The sequence below is a fragment of the Phyllostomus hastatus genome, unplaced genomic scaffold (assembly GCF_019186645.2).
Source record: "Phyllostomus hastatus isolate PE091 unplaced genomic scaffold, TTU_PhHast_1.1 phas_contig_1162, whole genome shotgun sequence".
NCBI classification, from domain to species: Eukaryota; Metazoa; Chordata; class Mammalia; order Chiroptera; family Phyllostomidae; genus Phyllostomus; species Phyllostomus hastatus.
Window position 1 is genome coordinate 970,131 of NW_025333537.1, and position 20,513 is coordinate 990,643.

At 54.8% G+C, this 20,513-nt stretch overlaps 1 protein-coding gene across 2 annotated transcripts in view; it reads right to left on the reverse strand.

Moving 5' to 3' along the window:
• Positions 1-20,513, reverse strand: part of MYO18B (myosin XVIIIB) — a 225,154-nt gene that overhangs the window by 65,042 nt on the left and 139,599 nt on the right. For both annotated transcript variants that reach the window (XM_045843131.1, XM_045843139.1), the window contains exons 35-38: positions 6,433-6,546; positions 5,318-5,434; positions 3,030-3,113; positions 1,861-1,998 (exon numbers count right to left, since the gene is read on the reverse strand). In XM_045843131.1, the coding sequence (XP_045699087.1) occupies positions 1,861-1,998; positions 3,030-3,113; positions 5,318-5,434; positions 6,433-6,546 (453 nt within the window). The remainder of the gene's footprint in view (positions 1-1,860; positions 1,999-3,029; positions 3,114-5,317; positions 5,435-6,432; positions 6,547-20,513) is intronic.

A 20,513-nucleotide genomic window follows, 5' to 3' on the forward strand; every position in this document is an offset into this window, starting at 1 on the left:
GGAGGTGGGTGACGGATCAGTGGTGAGGACACTGCACTGGGAACAAGCCCTCCCCAGACGTGGGTTTCCGTTTCCCGGTTTGCAAAACAGCGAGTTTGAGGGGGTGATCTCCCACAAGCCTCAGCTCCAGTGCTTTACAGCGTGTTTCCTTTCCTGGGGGGACACCCATGGGGACACAACGGAACAATAGAGAAGAGCTTGGGCACCTCCACGGCTGCAGAAAACGAACCGGAGGGCTGTTCCGCAGAACTCATTAGCGGGCCAACAGGCCTGGAACCGGAGGGTCCTGACGGGCAAATACTCAGGTGTTGACGAAACGGGGCCCACATGAATATTTCAGGCCCGCACTGAGGACTCTGAGACCCTCTGCTGATCAGAGACCGAGGAAAAGCGTAATTACTCCGTCTCCTTCGCCTTTCAAATGGAGGCCGGCACCACTTTCGGAGACAGCAGGTGGGCTAGAAGGAGCAGAGTAGTTCTCAAACTGTCCCCGAGGCACCCCATCTCAAGGACCCGGGATTCTGCTAAATGCAAATAATGATGGCAGTGGGGAAAAGTGCATCTGGAGATAGAATCTGCCACCTGAAGTTATTCTACCAGTTTTCTTTCCTTCTCTGCTGTCACTCGACTGTGCTAGAATCAAGTAAAGAAAGATACATGGCACAGCCTGCCATCGTGTATTTAATTATTGAAATAGAGCGGATCGAAGTTTTGAGGTGATCTGCAGAGGCAAGCAGGCCTTGAGGGATCCCCTCAGAAAGAAATTCTGAGAGTCCCTGAGGGTCAGGACAGAGACAAGTTTTTTCTTTCTTCTTCACCCACAGCGGGATTCTCAGAGACCAAGTGCCCCAGAGGGGATTGGAAGGAAATGTCTCCACTCGAGGAGAGCAGCCTCTCGCTGTCCACAGTGGGTGGGTGGCCCAGCTGGCGGCCGGGAAATTAAAGCCTGGGATCGGGTCAGAGTGAGGGCCAGCGTCGGTCTGCTCCTGTCACAGACACTGCCTGGCTTTATCCTGACAAAATCACGGGACCCCCCTGTGGCCACCTTCTCCTGCCCCACCTGTCCCGGGCGGCTGCAGTGCATGTCAAGGGGAGCAGCTGGTGTGCAAGGACTTCAACAATGATAATCTCCTCTGCGAATGTCTCGTGTCATCGGCCTAAAGGGCTAAATGTCAATAAGACCACTGACCTCCAGCCCAGCCCATCCAAGTCTTACTTGTTCATCAAGGTCCATTGTTACTGCCACCTCCTCCTGGCAGCCTCCCTGACTCTGCAGCCTGAAGGGACCTCTGTCCTTCAAACCTCACGGCCCCTTCTCCACATTCTGGGTGTTTATGTACATATCTCACCCTCCTCTCCTACCGAGCTCTCTGCTTCTAGGAAGCAGGATCTGTGCATACATCTGAAACAGCCTCGCACACAGGGGAAAGAAATTCCTGCTCAAAAGGAGTGCTGGGCGCACAAGTGGATGAGTGGGTAGATGGAGACGGCGGGATTAGATCCACCGATACAAAGATGGGCAGACGGGATCAAGGTCTAAAGAAAGAAAAGGAAAGAGAAGAAAGAATGGAGAGAGAAAGAAAAGAATGCATGGAGGGGGGGATGACGCTGGCCTGTGCGGTGGGATGGAGACAGATGGAGGTGGACGGGCTGAACAGACACGTAGTCTGTGGAACGGGGCGGCCAAAGGAAGGAGGGCAGGAGGGAGACAAGGGACTTGACCGGGAGATGGATGAGTACGGTGTATCCGGATACAGGCACAGGAGTGGATGCAGGGATGCTGGAAAAGTGGACTGAGGTGACAGAAAAGGCCTCCCTCACTTCTCTCGGCCTGAGCGATCTTGACACACTAGCAAGTACCTCAAATCTCTTAATCTGCACTTTCTGGAACTCCGTCTTGTTCTCCAGGTCACAGATGATCGCCTCCTGCCTGCTGACAATGGCTCGGTCCACGGTGGACTTCTCCAGGTAGTCGATGCGCATCTGAGCCACCTGCAGCTGGGAGCAACCACAAGTGGGGGGGGGAGGCCATTGGCCATCCGTTGGCCTTGAATCATGAAATGAGCCACATGTGGGACCCAGCCCCAGGTCCGTTCACACGGCTTCCTTCTTGGCTCAGGTGCCGTGTGATGAATGCACAAGCAAGAACTGCAGGTTCCAACTGAGGACCCTCATACCAGCCCCAACCTCTGGGTCTCAGGGGCTGGGAGGTGACATTTTCTGGGCCTTCTGCCTCCAAAACAGGACTTTCAATCAGTGCTTCTCTCACCTCCTTTCCCTGCTCTGTCAGGGCAGCAAAGCTGGCCTGTGGACAGCAAGCTTCAGCTTCAGAGGACACAACCAGAGTGAGTGGGAGCTGAGCGCCAAGCTCAAGAGTTCAAAACCCGGCTCCGCCACTTTTCTCCCTGGACGAGACTGGGCAAGTCAGTTCCCTCCCTGGAACCCCATTTCTTCATTTTGGTGTGTGAGGACTGGAGGAGATGAGCGCCGGGTGTGCCATTAGCGCCCAGCGAACAGCCACCGTTGCTACTGCTTTGTAGCGCTGGCTGTTACCCAGCGCCCGCGGACATCCGCTTGGAACTCGGTCTCCCTGACAGTTACTCTGAGCAGGCACACGCAGCAAGTCAGGCAGAGCTTTGAGAATGTCCTGGATAATAGCAGCCCACCAGCTAATGAGGGAAATTCGGGGATGGCTGGAGAAACCATGCCTCAAAGGAAGATTTCACAAAGGATGTTGGTCCTGTCTTGTGCAGAGCATTCCATTTCCCTGGAGCCACTTCTCAGAGGGCGAGAACCCTTCTCTGAAATGCTGATGAGTCTCACTGCACGGGGCCTCTTTGGATGCTGAACAGGGGACAGGTCAGAGGAGTGCGTGTCTGTTTAAGATTGCACCCAGTCCATCTGGCACCGGACTGAGGTTGAGTGAACGCATAAATGAATGAATGACTGTTTCCGGGACCCAAAGTGTGAGGTCCCGGAGGGGAACCCTTCTCTTCCTCCCCCGCAATATGGCGGCGCTGAGCACATACTTGTTCCTGCAGCTTGTGCTTCTCTTTCTTGGCTTCCTCCAGCTGCAGCTGCAGTTCTTGGATCTGCCCAATGTCAGTAGCAGACTGGAGAGATGAAAAAAAAGAGAAAAAAAATCACCCTGAGACTGCAGGCTTTCCTGGGAAACTGCCCCTGGCAATCCCTTCTTCCCCACCCACCGATGGCTACATTTCTCAGAGTCTCTTTGACAGCGGCTGGTTCCCAAAGGGCACCTGTCACAGCCTCCCCAACATCCTTTATCTCCACGTTCACCGAGTCACTCCCGTTACATAAGCCCGGAGCTTTGGTCAACTGTCTATAACTTTATTAGGCGCCTTGGAGAGCCCAGACAGAAATGGGCCGGCCACAGGGCTAGGACGAGACTCTGAGCGGAGAGGGCTGTTCTGAATGTTGGGTAGCAAGGGTTCCGGACCCAGAGACCAGCCTTGGCTAGCCCCAGAGTCTTCCTGCACCTCAGTACTCCCGTCTGTAAAATGGACGGATCGTCTCTCCTTAGCCCTTCTACATAAGGCTGGTTCAGAGGTTAAAGGAGGCAATGGAGAGTCAAGTGCCCTGAAAAAAGTAGAACAAAACTGCTAAGTGTGATTATCTTCAATGACAGGGATTCCAGAGGGTGAGAGGGCCCCTCAGTTTCTGTTTTCCACATGCATTTATGATCTAAGTTATTTACAATGGGCATATGAGTATGCTGCTTTTGTAGCTAACTCATGCTCAAAATAAACTTCATTTTGAACAAAAGTAGGATTCACAAATGCAGAAGATGGCACAGGCTATTTCTGTGGTGGTCATCATGTCAGTGATATGACTGATTTCTTTTTGTTGTTATTGTTCCCGTTTGGTGGAAATTCCCTCCGATCCCATCTCCGCAGGGTGCCTCTGAGGCCTGGCAGGCACTCTCCGTGGGTCTCCCCTGGGGGGACAGGGTAATAGGGGAGCTGCTCATGGCTCTTGAGGGGAGCTGCTGGGAAGTTACCCAACTCAGGTCAGTTACACAGATCAGAAATCTGCCAGGGGTCTGCGTCACCTCCCTCAGCTGCACCCCAAAGCCTCTGCTCCCCCCAGTCCTGACATGCCTCCTAACTGTCTTCTGGGTTCACCCACATTGCTCACTTCATCTCCACTTCACCTCCTTGGTCCAAGCCACGTCCTCGCTCCCCTGGACTGCAGCTTTCATTGCTTCAGCAGCTGTCTGCCAAGAGCCTACTCCCTGCCAGGCTCCCATGTGGGCTCTGGGGTGCAGCACCGGGCAAGACGGGTGAACCCTGTCACTGCAGAGCTCACAGTCTAGGGCAGCGTCCTGGCTGCTCCTCTCCTGCTCTTGCCCCTAAAATGCTTGCCGCCGATTCCCGTCGCATGTAAGATGAAATTCAGATGCCTCACAGCCGTGAGATGGCCCTTCTCCGCTGGCCTCCTAGAGCTCATCTTGCGCCCCACAAATGAACCATCACAGGCCCTCTGTGCGTGCTGCTCCCTCACTCTTCCACTCGCATCTAATGGACTCCTGCTCCTCTTTCAGATCTCCATCCTAGCGCCACCTCCTCAGCGAAGCCTTCCCTGACCTCCAACCGAGGTCAAGATTCGTAGAACTATGTTCATTCTAGCTTTGGACTCTTAGCTCGGTTTGCAAGTCTCCCCACTCTGCTCTGGGTGAGCACGTGATAGGCTTTGTCCAGCCCACTAAAGAAAGCTACGTGAAGGCAGGAACGGGGTGCGATTTTACTCAACACAGCATCCTTGTCATTTCGCACAGTGCCTAATACAGGGTGGGCGTCCATTCAGCAAATAATGAATGAATGGCTGGATGGATGGATGGATGAAGGAATGAATGAATGAATAGGTTGACAGATGGGTGGAAGGATGGATGGTTAATGCATGGATGGATAAATGAATGGATAGGTGTTGGGCAGGTAGATAAAAGAGTAGATAGATGAATGGGTAGATTGATTAGCAGAAGGATAATGAATAGATGAATGTTCAACGGGCAGACGGATGGACAGATGTACGAATACATCACACACTTTTTGGTGGAGGTGTCCTCCAGAGATGCACACACCATCTGAAGGTGATGCTCTCTTCCCCGAAGGCCGCGTGAACTTTCACAGTTCCCATATGTCTCCGTGGCCTTTATTATATAGGGATCACAATTCCTATGTAACTTTGTGGAGGTCTTAGGACCAGACCAGGGAGGGACCCGACCTCCTCACCTTCTCAATATCCCCCACAGACCCAGCCCAGGGCTGCCAGGCCTCCTTCCCCACACGGCTGTTACCTGAGCAATGAGGTCCTTGTGCTTCTGCATGAGGTCGTTCAGGTCATCCTGGTCCTCATCGATGCGCTTCAGGAGGTCCGCCCTCTCAAACTGCAGCCGGTACAACTGCTCGTCCACCTGGCAGGAGGCAGGGCAAGGGTCCAGGTGAGGTAGAAGGGGGGCTGGGGGGGGACTGAGGAACGGCCAGTGGGGGCTCACCTACAGGTGTGTCAGGTGAGTGACCAGCCACCTGGAGAGGCGGCCACGGTTGTGTCAATGCATGCGGTGGGTATGACAGCTGTGGGCAGGGGGTGTGGGGGGGGCAAGTTCCTCTTAACACAGTGCAAATAGAATCTGGGACCAAAGGGCCAGTAGGGACCTCAAGACAAGCTTTTTGCCTATAAATCTCTAGCTACACCTAAGCTTTAGGATTTTACACACAAAGTATACATTTAAGCCAACCTTGTACAGCCAGAAACAGGGGACTTAGAAACCCACGCCCACTTTTCACCAACACAACAGATACATATGTCCATTTGTCCCTGTTCCATGGAGAGCACACAGCAGGTCCATAGTAGGTGGCTGGGTCCCTTATAGTCGTGAGCTAAGTGGGCCCATGGGGACTGCCTTTGTCCCTGCTGATGAGACTGGGCATGCAGTCGCCCAACGATAATGGCCAAGTCCCCAGTATATAATGAGTGCACAGTAGGACTACAACAGGTGGCTGAGAGCCACTGCAGTGGCGAGCGTGCTCTGGGCAACAACGGGAAGTTGCAATCTCACTCAGGGCGCTGAGCACACGCAGGCTCACAGCAGTTGCATCTCTACAGTAATGAGCACACATTAGGTCCACAACAGGCTTCTTCACCCACCTATGCAGAGGTGGACACACAGCTGACCCTCAATATGCCCTCATACCTTTATAATGCTCAGCTCACGACAGGATGCCTGCACTTTCAGGGTGCTGAACACCAGTAGGTCTACAATGGATGCCCATACCTCCGAGGTGGCACCCAGTAGGTCCACAATAAGTGCCCTTTCCCTCTTATAGTGCTGAGCACACAGTACGTCCATGCTAGCCCAGAGGCCTGCGCTGGCCCGGGTCCCCACAGCCTCAGGAAGGGACAGGTAGGTACCAGGCTCTTGCTCCGCGTCATGTTCTCCAGCTCGCTGTGCATGCTCTCCAGGTCCGCGGTCAGCGCCTTCTGGGTCTTCAGGGCATCCTCACACTTGGCTTCGCTCTGCTCCAGCTGCACCAGGCAGGAGGGCGAGGAGAAAGGAAGAGGCCTCGTGACGCTGCCCTTAGAACGTCCTTCCCCTGTGGCGCAGCCCAGGCCCTCTCGGGCAGCAGAATCATTCACGGGCAACCTCCGTCTCCTGCCTCCGCAACCATTCATCATCCCACGCCGGGGGAAGCCTGTGCATTTGCATTTGAGGCAGGCCCGCTCTGAGCCCACTCAAATTTGAACAGGCCCGGCTCCGTGAAATACGGCCCGGCCACCCCCGCTGCAGCACCCCCAGCTAGTGCCCAGTTCCCTTCAGCCAACACTCGCTGACACCCACAGAGCGCCAGGCACGGGGCATGCAGGGGACAGTGAGCTTGGCTCCTGCCCTCCTGCGGGGGAGACAGCAGGAATGGGTGATCGCCGCCTCTCTGAGGAGTACGGGTCACAGGAGGAGGACACGAGCATGCCGGGAATGTGGGATGGGGGTCAGGGAAGCTTCCTGGAGGAGGTGCCCGTAGACATCTCTCAACCAGAGGTGTGAACCCCATTTTAAATGGCGTTCAGAACACTCCACATGCGAGCGTTTTCCTGGATCCGTGACTTTCCTTAGATTCTCAAGGTTACAAGCCACCCACTTAAACAAAAATTCTCTTTTGCACCCTTCTTTCTCATCCTTCTACCCACCTGCACACAGTAGGCCTGCTATCCTCGCAAAGTAGGGCCATCGAGAAGGTACAGTCACCTATGTGGCTCTAGAAGACACAGTCCCCTCTGGAAAATACCACATCTGTGCACAAACCCTAATCCACCTGAACCCTAGCATCTCTGAGCAGAAAACACCCTTAGAAAACACCTACGGAAAACACTTGCGGCTCAGAGAGGGGCAGTGTCTTGCCCAAAGTCACACAGCTTTGAGGAGCAAAGACACCACATGTACGGCCCAGGCCAGTGCACTTTCTCAACTGCCAACCCACCGTCCCTTCAAAGCAGTTAATAGCAAAGGTGGAGCTCACAGACAGAGGGGGGAAAGGGCAAACCGGAGTCCTGAGTTGGCGTGTAAACAATCTCTGAGCCCTGGGGACACCGAGTAAGTGAGGGGACCCCACTGGTCTATTAAAGGAAAACAGAGGAGTCAAGGCGAGGTCACTCCAGGACCACTGGCCAAGGTGGGGGACGCTCTGTGGGCGGAGCCTGGGATCATTCAGTCTCCCTCCCAACTGGGCAGAGGGTGTCTCCCTCAGAGCGTCCGGGATGCGAGAATAACAGTGACGACGGTGGAACATGGGGGAAAGGGAGGCAGCCCTTCGCTCAACGTAACTACCGAATGTCACGTCAAAGGGTCCGCCTGCATTTCCTCTTTCAGTCCTTATCGCAGATCTGTGAGGTAGACATTGCTAATATCCCCATTAAAAAAAATTGTGGGATTTACTGGGGTGACAGGTGGGGACATCGAGGCACTGGCCTAGTCCCACAGGTTCCTCACACTGGCCCCTCCAGCTCCAGCCCCGCCCACTACCAGCCACCATCACCCACGAAAGCCCTGTTTCCGAGCCCTTGAGAACAACGTATCCCTGCGTTCAGGCTCAGGGCAGAGCCCGCCAGAGGAGGGCTCAGGGTCCATCTCCTTCCGTGATTAGGAGGAACTGAGACGCACTGAGGGATGTGATGTGCAGCGAGGGGAGGTCACTGGCATTGTTGGAGCATCATGGGCAGAGGACATGAGGCGGCAGGCACAGCCTTATCTTCCCGCTGGCGGTCTCTGGGAGGCAGGGAGGCGGGAGGAAGCCCCCCGCCCCGCCCACCACGCTGCAGGCAGGCAGGCAGGGCCACCCCGGCCCTCGATTCATGCAAGAGTCAGAGGCCTCACTAAGGAGAGGCATTCGAGCTAACACCTACAGGACGCAAAGGAGACAGACAGCCAGGTGCAGATTTAGGGGTAGGAGAGCCCTGGGTGGAGGCGACAGCAAGAGCAAAGGGCCCGAGGCAGGAACAGGAAAGAACTTGGTGCTGAGGAACAGAAAGACAGCCAGTGTGGCCGGACAGCTGGACAGAGGGACAGGAGGAGATGGTGCTGGTGAGCCAGCGTGCAGAGATTAGGTTTCTTTTCAGTGGGCAGGGGAACCACTGAGGGCCCCTAAGGAGGAGGGTGGCATGGTCTCCCTCTGGCTTCAGGGGACAAGACTGAGAATAGGGGGCTGGTGAGGACACCGCTGTCATCCCCCAGGGAGGCGGGGGTGCAGGTGCTCCGATCAGAGCGGCAGTGGAGGGAACAGGGAAGGATCTCACGGTGGGGGAGTGCTGCGAAGAACTCAAGGTGCGGGCAGGCAGCGACAGACGGGCCATCGTGGGAGCTGATATCAGAGAACTAATAGTGGGGGGAGAGGCATCACACGGGGCGCCGCTGCCAGGCTGCGCAGCTCGGCCCGGGGCCAGAAGGCCGGTGAGAGCCGTCGCAAGAAACCCGTCAGGGCAGAGCCGGAGAGGATGACCGCAGCCCCCTCTGCTCAGCGGCCCCTTCGGCTGATGGTTCCATCAGCACGACGCCGTGGTCCTCACAGCCGCTGGAGTACAGAAGGCTGCGTTTAACCCCCTTTTGCAGGTGGTGTAGGGTGTGTGATGCAGACAGGCTCCTTCCTTCCCCCAGTCTCCCTGGGGCGAGCAGGGAGGGATGTTGGCGGATGTTTAGCTCACGCCAGGTTGGAGATGGGATTACCTTGGCCATCATGGTTTGGGCATTAATGACCGCGCCTGCTACTGGTGCTTGGGGACCACTGCCAGGGCGCTGTGCTTCAACAAACAGCCTCACAGCACCTCTAGGAAAAAGGTGCCACCCTTAGGACCAGTTGGTGAGGAGGAGACAGGCTCACAGAGGGGAAGGGATGCCCACGGCCACACAGCCGGTCAGCAGGGAAGCCCAGCTGGTGTGACCCTGGAGCCCAGCCTCTTCCTCGCTGGGCCCCGTGGCCCTTCTCTGAAGAGTCTGACCACACGGGCAGGACGGGTTAAAGTGCAGAGTTCAATGGCAGAGACAGCAGCTAGCTCAGGGGCTTGGGGCCGTCAGGGAAGCCACTCGGGCAGTGCCGTGACGGCCTGAACCCGGCTGAGGACTCCACTGTGAGAGGTGGACAAATCAGGGAGACCTGCAAGAACTTGGAGTTGGGGTCGGAGTGGCGGCCCAAGGAAGCACGCCGTTATGGGCGCCGTCTGGAGGTAAACAAGTTCATCCCCAAGGGCAGCGGGAGGAGCCAGCACACACTGCCGCTCGCCCAGCGCCCGAGTCCAGCATGTGTGGAGGTCAGGGTCTGGGTGCTGGAGCCAGACCTGTGCCCTCTGCTCCTCCCAGCTGGCCACTTAACCCTGGCTGTGCCTCAGTTTCCATGTCTGTGAAATGGGGAGAGATGCTCACAGGATCTCTGCAGGACAAATGAGTGAAAACACGAGAGTGCTTTAGCACAGTGCCCAGCCATGGGAAAACGCCAAAGAAGTATCAGTGGTATTGCTCTTATTCATCCTTGTCACACCCCTAAACAGCCTGAGAAGCGGGGTTTATAACACCATTCTGGAGGCGAGGAGAATGGTGGGGGAGGCCAGCCTGTCAAGGTCACACCACCAGGAGGGGCAGATACTCGGGGCCCAGGCTTCCAGGCAGACTGGAATTGGGGTCTGCAGAGGCACACAGGCCCAGCAGGCCCAGCAGGCCCAGGTTTTCGTAAGATCTGGACGGGCCCAACCAGAAATCCCCCAGCCCCGGGCCGCCGCTGGGCAGGCTCCAGGCCGCTGCTGACAAGTCGTCTGAGTGTCGTGCTTTAAAAATTCTCAATTTATTACCCTTTTAGGGAGCAGGAAGAAATACAGGGCCATCTCGGGCTGATTTTCCATTATGGATGACCTGGCGGAAGAATAACTCACTGCACATTATTTCCATACGGAGGCTGCTTGACTGACGTTTTTATGAAGTCGGGTGGCAAGTCACACTGGAGCCGATGTCAAGCTTCAGCGGCGTGACCCTCCCCCCGCTGCCCGCCGCTGCCTTCCCAGGGGGAGGTGCAGGTGTGGCAGAGAGCAAGGGGGGCATGAGGACAGCTGGGTGACAGGCAGCTCCACGGAAAAGGTTACTGGGGTCTGTGCTCCAGCTCTGGCAGCCGGGGCGGTAACAAGGACCCCGGGTGGCAGCTGCCACCTTACACCTTTCAGCTCCGAGTCACCGGCACGTTTCCATGGACTCACTGACTACTAGTGTGCAACGCTGAGTAGGTGACAGGGTCTCCCTGAGCAGCGGTTCCCCTGCTCACAAAGTGGGGCAAAGCGCAGCTCGAGCTCACTGAGCAGGACGCTGGGCACAGCACAGCTGTGTCCACCGTGCACGGCGCAAGCCTGCGTCATCTCGGTCTTGGCCTGGGCCTGCGCGATACCGGGTGGAGGTAAAACCCTCCACCCCTCTCCAGACCTACTGTGTGACCAGACCCACAATACGCTCGGACGGTTTTTGGATACATTCATGTTTTTCTTTCTCTTCCAAATCTTGTTTCCTATAAAAATCAATACAAATTCACAAAGTGGGGGAAATAATGGTTCGCACGCCCGGGGGACTATAGATCCCAGAGGTGTGAGCTACGCACAAGCCCAGGGGGCGCCGCCCACACAGGCTGTGACGGCACGCTCACCCTCTGTGCCAGGCCCGGCCCTGAACACCTGGCATGCGATGGTGCACGTGACCTTTGCAACATTACGCTGAGGTGAGGCCAGTAACCCTTCCTGCTGTCACAGTTGAAGAAACTGGGGGACAGAGAGGTCAGGTGACCTACTGAACTCCACACAGGCACTAAGTGGCGAGCTGGCCACCAAGTTCCCCTCTGAGCTGTCACATCATGCTGCTTCTGTAACAGACGTGCCCACCACATGGGCTCTGTGGGCGGGGGGGGACACTGGTGATGGGACTACACAGCATCCGTTCATCCTTCTTTCGACAGCAGCATCCATCCCATCTTCCCTGCAAGAAGTGCCCAGCCGCCATGTGGTTCTGATGGGGCTGACCCTCCCCTCTCGAGCCCCGCGAAGATGCATGTGACTCAGCCTTAGCCAATCACAGCCCCACCTCCTGCTGGCCGTACTGGTTGGTTACAGGAATCCAGTATGGCTGACGTCAGCTTGGAGTGGCTGGGGGCCCCCTTCCCACCAAGAAGGAAGAGACTGCCTAAGAATACAAGGGGGACATCGAGGTTGCTAAAGCAGGAGACACATTCTTAATGATATCCCTGGAGCACCTAGATCCAGCCAAGCCTGAAGGCAGTTTAGCCTCAGAATTTTAAAAATATTGTGACCAGTAACTTCCCTTTTTCTGCTTGAACCAATGTGAGCTGGGTCGCTGTCACCTGGAACCTCAACATGGGATGACCGAGCACGTCAGAGGAGAGCGTGCATACACGGTGTCAGCCGTGGAGCAAACACTCAAAACCGCTGCTGATGGCGTTTGCAGATGCTGCTCTGCCAGAAGGCGGATGAAAGCAGCTCCGCCCAAAACCCTGCGCTACAGTAACAATCCCCTATTGTTTACCGAGTCTGTGTCTGGACCCCACCCCGCAACGGGTAAATATTCCCGCCACGTGTTCAAGGGAACCAGATTCCTCCAGTACCCACCGTGTGGGCCGCTGGATGCTCACGGTCACTGTCACCCACAACACCCCTGCGAGGGCGGAGTCAGCCCTCGTCTTGTTACAAAGGAAGAAACTGCAGCCTGGGCAGGGGAAGTGACTTGCTCAAGGTCAGATTCAAGTCCATGAGACGCCAGATGATTTCTGGGCCACCACACAGCCCCCTCCGCACACGAGTCTTTCTCTATCGCTGAGTTCATCTCTGGCTTTCTCTCCCCAACACCCACGTCCTTTCATTCAGTGCGAGGGCAATTGAGATTCCTATCACATATACATCAACTACAAGCCGATGAATAGCATTACTTTCCTATGTGAAGCCATCTGCCAGCTTTAAATACCTGGGTACAATGTTTGCTTTGAACTCCTTATTAAGCTATAGATGAGTTGGCTTGACATATGGAATGAAACAGGGAGAGGAAAAACTGATATTTCGGCAGAGTGGTTAGAACACGGATTTCCGGGCCTGGTCGAACAACTCGGAGGATTTAAAAATACCGCAGTGCACAAGCCACGGGGGTGTTCTGAGAGGCGGCGACTTCGGTGGCCAATCTCCACATGTCCCTGGCCCTGACATCCCATCAGGGCACTCAGCAAAATCAGCCTTCAGCAGAAGACTTTCCCCGGAGGGAATCGCCAACAGCTCAAACTATAGGCAGCCCTGAGAGCCAACAAATCTGTTAAATGCAAACGCATTAAAAGTGTCAGGCCAGGCCCACCACCGGCCTGTCTGCTGGCTCACAAGTTGGATGACAGTGGCTCCAAAGGGGAATTTCCTCGGACCATATGGTGGCTACTCCGTGTGCCCTTGATCTCAAACCGTCTGGGCATATGCGACACATTCCATAACTGTCCTTACACTGTGCCAGAGGGCCATCATTTACTGATGCATCTGAGTATTTATTGTTTCCATCTTCTTCAGTGGAATAACTATCCCCATTAATAGTGGGATCATCATTAACTACTCCGAGTGAATGCTTCCCCTGCATATGTTAATTCACAATACGTTACAACTCTATGAAACACATATTTTCTTCGCTGTTTTATTAGACGAGGCACTTGAAGATCAGAGAGGGGAGCTACCCTGCCAAGGTCACACAGCTAATAAACAACGAATGGGGCCAGGTCCTGGATCCAGGACCGGGATCTCTCTTAAGTCCGTGGTTTTTTTTCTTATGAGCCCCCAGGCACGCCCTCACCACCTTCGGAGGAAAGCAGGTCTCCTTTCGCTTGCTTTAAGTCTCTTTTTGAGGGGGCCAGGGTCTGTCCTGATTTCTGTATGATAGGCCCTGAGGACTGCCCAGGTCCTACATGATTGAACAGGCTTCAGACATTGCCTTCACAGTGTCCCCTCTGGTGACCATGGATTTGGGTGCACTATCGCTCTCCAGAGAAAGAAAAAACCCCAAACTTAGAAAAGCGGGATACAATGCTCATAAAAGGTCCTCCCCGCCCCCACCCCATTTATACCCCCTCTTGTATTATATTCCAGCACCCCTTGATCCCGCACCCCGCTGTTGCCCTAAATAGCACAGGATCCGTGTGCTTCCGAGTCTGTTTGTCCACAAGATGCTGGGCCCCTGGAGGCCCCTGGAGGCCACTGGGAGCTTGCTCAGCTCTCGCCCCACAAGGTAGGGGCTCCACAGGCACGCACTGCGGGCAGCCAGGCCAGAAAGTCAGCTCAGAGCATTGCTAACCCACCCAGCAACGGGGTGCATCTGCAGCCTGAGCTGCCCCCCTGCCCCAAGCTGCCCATTTGAATCCCAAACACCCCTAGGGAAGCCATCCCTGTCCAGCTGCCCCCTGGCTCCTCCCCAGCAAGGGTCTCTGACCCAGACACTAGGGGCCATGTGCGCAGGACCCTCCCCTGCAGGAGAAGGCGACCTGATGACCTGGACAGAGAGCGACCACAGACGTGCTCAGCTAAGCCTGGGTCCCCAAGTGGATCCCTTTCTTCAGCATGGAAAGGAGCTCACTTTGGGACAGGTGAGGGAAGCCCCATTGAGTCCTGGCCGGGTGGTGATCAAGGCAGCGGGCATTCTACAGAGATGTCTCTTTATAATGAGGATCTTTTGCAAAAAAGAAAAGACACACACACACACACACACACACACACACACAGGAAACATACCGGGAGAGTCCAGCTCTTCCTCACTTTACAAAAGAAAGCCCTAAGCCCCCACTGAAACTGATGGCAAGCTGGAGGGCTGGGTCGAGAGGCCCGGGCTGACCCCCGAAGAAGGCGGCCCCACCATCCTGCACCGCCACGCTCGGCTACTCAAACTCACGTTCAATTCTCATGTGCCTCTGGCAGGAGTGTGCACGTCTACAGACCCCGGGAAAACCACTTGTCAGCGTCTGCTACAGCTGAGAAACATGGGCGCTATCACCCTGAGATACCACACTTCTGGGTGTACACCCTACAGAAATGCACTCGCGTGCCCCCACCCCATAAAAGAACATGAAAAAAATGTTCGCAGAGGCTCAATTAATAATAACCAAAATCTAGAGGCCACTTGCATGTCCATCAAGAGCAAAATGGATCAACAGTGATAGAAGTCTCGTAAAACAGCCAGGAGGATAAGCCGACTATGGCACATACTAATACCAATGACTCTCATGGGCATAAATGGGGAGGAAGAGTGAGACACGGGGCCAGGTCATGCAGGTGGTGACAATTCATCTAAATGCAACACGAACAGATAGTCCAGGGAAGGCTCGTGGACTGGCATCTGGTCCATCGCCCTCTCCCCTAAATCCACCGGGCACCTTTAAGAACCAGCCTTCCTGTGGGGCCAGGGGCCCTTCTACCGTCCCTGGCTCTCTGGGGACTGGAGACGCTGGCTCTAGGATGGGCGGCCAGTGCGTCCCCGTTTGCCGGGGAATTTCCCGGTTATGAAGTCAGAACTCCTGTGTCCTGGGATCGCCCTCAGACCCTCGCGAATCCCAAAGGCTCTGAACTGAAAAAGACAGGAGTTCAAAGTCCAGTTCACCCAAACAGAAAAACACTCCTCCTCCACATGACTGGCCCGAGCCCTCCAAAGAGGCCGGTGTCCTGAAATAGAAAGACAGACCCAGGCTCTTTGGCATCGTGAAAACAGAACGCAAGCCCTTTTGCATCCCGGCTCCTGGAAAGGGAGGGGAAGATGCTGTAGCTAACATAAACGGGGCAATATGCGAACAGTCAGCAGGAAATGCCAAGAGTCACCAAACATTGTGTTCAAGTGCCAGATAGTAAAAATGTGAGGCTTTTCGGACCAAGAGGGAAAATTGAAAAAATGTACGTATGTACTTATACAACCACTTTAAATGTAGCCATTTAAAAAATGTAAAATGCAAAAAATAAATAAATAAAAATAAAAACGTGAAGAGCATTCTTAGCTCACAAGCTGTAATTTTAAAAAGTGAACAAGGAACAGGCAGGGGGCTGGACTGGGCCCGAGGGGCGTGGTTAGCCGACCCCTGGTTAGAGATCAGGGTGTCGTCAGTGCTGGCTGCTCTGGTTTCGATTAGGGTAGAGGGGCACTGCGTCTGCAACTTGCTTTCAAACAATTCAGAAAATGTAATTCAGAGTGAGAACCACAATGCAAAGGAGGCAAAATGTAAAAAACTGGTGAATCTGAGTGAAGGACATATAAGAATCCTTTTCTGTAAGTTTGAAATTCAAAATAAATTATTTTTTAGAATCCCAGGCCTTCCTCACTGACCCCCATATTCTGTGACTTCCGGTAAGGTTCCTCTATGCTGAGCCTCCTCCCGAGTAACGTGGACCCAGTACTAGCCCCTTCCTGTGCAGAGTCGCGGCCCTTCCCAGCAGACCCTACTCACTCACTGAGCATGTGCTCTGTGCAGACACACTCCTACCCTCGGGCCCCCAAGCTGCAAACGTCCCTACTTGTGGAATTCACTACATGCACGTGGGTGTGGGGGAGAAAATTAGGTCATGACCTCTAAGCGCTCCTTCAGTGCCTGGTGCAACTTCAACAAGGGCTGCTCACCATCAGCATTGTTGCTGTTAAGGTGGATGTTATCACACTGGGGGGGCATCTGCACTGCTCCAGGGGCCGGGGTCTCCGGGCTCAGTGGCAGCAAGGCCTCCTGGGAGGACGCAGAGGCGGCTTCCCCTGCCCGCCAATGGTACCGGCCTCTTCCCGCTTCATTCGTCACAGCGCTGGGAGTGTCAATATTTGTGGGTGAGCAGGCCCGAGATAACCATGGTTTTAACCAATTATGATTTGGGCTTTCTCTCCTCTGACGGGAGGTTATGTTAATATTGAATCAATTCACTCCACCTAATCTTTGAAAAGAAAAAAAAAAAAAGAAAAAGCCTCTTTAAATAAAAGGCCCGGGCTGGCTGTCCCGCGGCTCCTGGTTGGGCAAGGGCTCTGAAGGCGCTCGCTTGCTCGCTGGCACAGAGGACTCCCACCAGGGTCGTCTGTCCAGGGCTCGCTCATTAGTTTCAATGTCTCAAGGAAGCGTGGGTGACACCTGGTGACAAATGTCTTCATTAAAGGCACTGGGGATGAATCAAGGGCTATCTGTCTTCCATGCAGTAATGGGGTGGGGCTGGGGGTTGCTCAGACTGCTACCTAACCGCCCCCGGGAGTTCAATGTCTGGAAGGCACACCAGGCCTGGAGGGCCCGCCAGGGTGAGCCTGGAGCTGAGCCAGAATCCCCCTAAAGCGGGGCCTCCAGGAGCACTCGGGGCCTCCAGCCGGGAGGTGAGCCCGGAGACGGCAGCGGCCCGCAGGCAGTGGTTCTGGGAGGTGGTCCTTACACTCCCGGGTACTGATGTCGGGCTCTGTGGGTTGAAAGCACCTTCGTGATTTGGAGGCAGGTCTTTTAATAGGTTCACTCATTCCGGGCCCTGCTTTTAAGGCTTTGGAAGGTAAGGAGGAGAACAGACAAAGGGGTAATTTTGATAAAATGATAGGCACTATCCTAAGGGTCAATGCAAGAGATCAGGAGAGGAAAGGTGGGGCCCTCCCCCTGCCCCCAGGGGCCCGAGGTAACACCGGAGACCCTAGTCTCCATGCCCAGGCCCCAGTTCAGAGGGTAACTGCTCACGAGGTGAAGAGGTTTCAGAGGGGACACGCCAGGGCCCAGCAGAGGACACAGCGTGGGCAAAGGTGGAGAGGTGAGGACGGGGTGGGGGACCCCAGGCTGCTCTAAGCTGCCCATCAAGGGTGACAGGAGGGCAGGAGCTAAGTATGCATCCTTAAGGGTTGTATCATTGGGGCACTGAAAGGCCACTGATGGCTCTTGAACCCGAAGAGTCCAGATTGTATTTAAACGTTTGCATTCTGTCTCTGAAGATCAGGTGGCAGAGAGGTGGCCTGGATGGGACCAGAGGCCAGCAGACCGGAGAGGAGGCCAAATGGGAGACACAGGCGACATGTGACGAGGGCGGGGAGAGGGAGGAGGGGATGGATGCCCGAGCTATTTAGGGGGGACAGTGACTCAGACTTGGTGACAGCTTTGTTCTCAGCAGGAAGGGGTGAAGACAGCCCCCGGCCTGAATTAATTAAACGACGGAAGAGTTCAGTGCAAACTCTTCTCTATCGAACAAAAATCTAATAACGTATTTCCCTTGGGGAGGAGGCAAAGGTCAAAGGCATAAATCAAATTAAAAAAAAAAAGCCGCCGCTGCCCTGGAGCAGATACCGTCTTCCACGTTCTCCACGGAGCCAGGTGCCGGCGCCTGCTGCTCACAGGTGTTATTTATGCGCAGCGATTATCTCAATTATATATCTTGGTTGTTGGGATTGCTTCTGTCTCCAGATTAGTTTGTTTCCAGTGGAAACATTCCATGGGAATTAATTAGTAATTGGCGCCTAAAGAACAGGTGTTATTAGATAACCCGACGCATCGCCGCATCTACCTGTTCCACGGGGTCCCGTACAATCCTGGGCGCGGAAGCCCGACTCTGCCGACAGCCGACACGGGTGTGCGGGACAGGGGCGCCGGGGGCACTCTGGACCTTAACATATTGTCTCACGGTTTTGAAGGCAGAGAATTGCTTCAAAGCCATGGTCTGGGGTCCTTTATGTCGGCCCAATAAGTTAGGACTATCACCCCCTTGTCAGGTGAGAAAGGGGAGGCTCTGAAAGGCAGAGCGACTTGCCCCAAACTCACACAGCGAATTGGGTACCAGAAGCAGGATCTGAACAGGAAGAGGTGTCTTTTTTTCTGCCTTGCCCCAGGAGTCTTCGTGTTTAATCACCAGGGTCTCAAGCCTCAGGCAGTAACTGAGACAGGGCCGAGGCTGCCAATGGGGGGAAACTGGGCAGAAAGAGCCAAGTAATTTTCTCAGGATTCTCGGTGGGGGGGCCACGGGCATGTGGGCCGCCTGGGCAGCATGCAAGGATTCTGGGAGAAGCTTTCTCAGGGGCCCTCCCCTGCCTCTAGCTGAGCTGGCTTGCCGCCCATCAGTGCTGCAGCTGGAGCTGGAATCCTGCCATTTCTTACTAGCGGTCTGACCATGCCCCTTTCTACAAGGTAGCTGGCTGTGGCTCCCTATCACCAACACCCAAACTGCTTAGCCAGGCTCACTGAACACTGGCAAGCTGGCTCCAGCTTCCATTACCAATGGCGCCCTCTCTGCTCTTAACGCGCGGCAGCTTGGTGCAAGATGGAATACACTTCATGCACGTACATGCCCCTGCCCCTTCGGGCTCTGTTGCTTCCTAGAATGGCTGTGTACATCTTACTAACCAGCAATTCATTTCCGTCTTTAAGGAGACAACGGAGGCCACCAGCTCCTCTCCCACAGGCAAAGTAAAGGCTAAACTCCGCCATTCCGCCAACAGATCACTCGTCACCCTGCTTGGCAGTAGTCGGCTCCTAGGTCTGTCTCTCAAGGGCAGGGGCCTCGGTGTCTCCTCCTTTCCCTGCAGTCTGGCCTTGGATTCACCCCGGAGCGGAGCCCAAATCACTGCTTGCCGAATGCCTGTAATTATCTAGCAGGTGCATGCAAACACAGCCCCTCGTCCACGCCCTGCTGGAGGAAACCCACCAGAGCCACACTTAACGAGCTGTAAGGTGCGTGTTCAAGTTCCTGAAGCTCTTGCCAGCTTGGCCTCATCGGCCCACACACGAGCACCTGGGACATCAAGCAGTGTCACTCAGCTTTAGGAAAACGGCTTGAGGAGGTCATGTCATTTGTTGAAGGTCACAAAATTAGCAAGCGCTGGATCCTGTTCTCTTAAGTTTTTGTTTATTGATTGATTTTAGAGAGAGGGAGAGAGAGAAACATCAATTTGTTGTTCTGCTTTTTCATGCATTCACCGGTTGCTTCTTGTATGTGCCCCACCCAGGGATCAAACCCGCAACTTGGATACACTGGGACAACGCTCGTACCAGCAGAGCTACCTAGCCAGGGCTGGATCCAGCTCTCTTGACTCAAAATTTAATTGTAAAATCAGTTGAACACAAATATAACTTCACTGTCGGGTTTCTCATCAGCAGAACAGAGGTCTTGCCACTGAACAGAGAAAGGGGAGTTTGAGGGATCAGTGAGGCCCGTGATTTCCAAATGTTGGTCCTAGGACCAGCGTCAGAATCCCTCGGTGTAACTGTTTTCAAATGCAAATCCGATCCCAACCCAGATTATAACAGACAAACAAACAAACAAACAAAGAACAGGTGGGGGACGGGATCCAGAAATTTGTGATTTCTGTGGGTAAGTTATCTGACATGCGGTCGAGTTTGGGGAACCCCCAGACACCTGGAAGAGCCTGGCACACAGTAGGTACTTCGCAATGGTAACAGGACCCACGTTACGCAAACCAGCTTGCGCGGGCCCGAACCTGCTGGCGCTCACAGCTGGCAGACACAGCGCATCACTGTGGGCTCCTGGGTGAACCAGCTTCTCGGGGCCTGTGTCCTCGCTGGTAAAACGGGTCAGAGGGGAAATCTCTCCCTCCCAGGGTTGCGGGGAGGATTGTTTCTACTGCACTTATTATTGCTGCTGCCCAGACCACCTGCAAGTCCATCAACTTCAAACCCACCCCTGGTTTGTCCGTTCTGGCTTCTCCATCAGCACCTAATCCAGGTGACCACTGCCTCCGGCCCGAAGGGTGCTCCAGCCCCCTAAGGGCATCGACTCACCCCCTCCTCACCCATTCTCCACGCAGAACGGTCGGTCACCCTCTAAAACGTGCACTGGATTGTCCCTCTCTGCTCAGAATCTCCCAGTGGCTTCTCACCGCCCTCAGAATCAAATCCAAACCTGCCAGGCCCTGCACGTGGCGGTCCCTGCCTGCGTTTCCTTCTACCAGGTGGTGCGGCTGACCGCCCAGGCTAAACAAGAGCCTTTGCAACTCCCTACTCCAGAACCCTGCT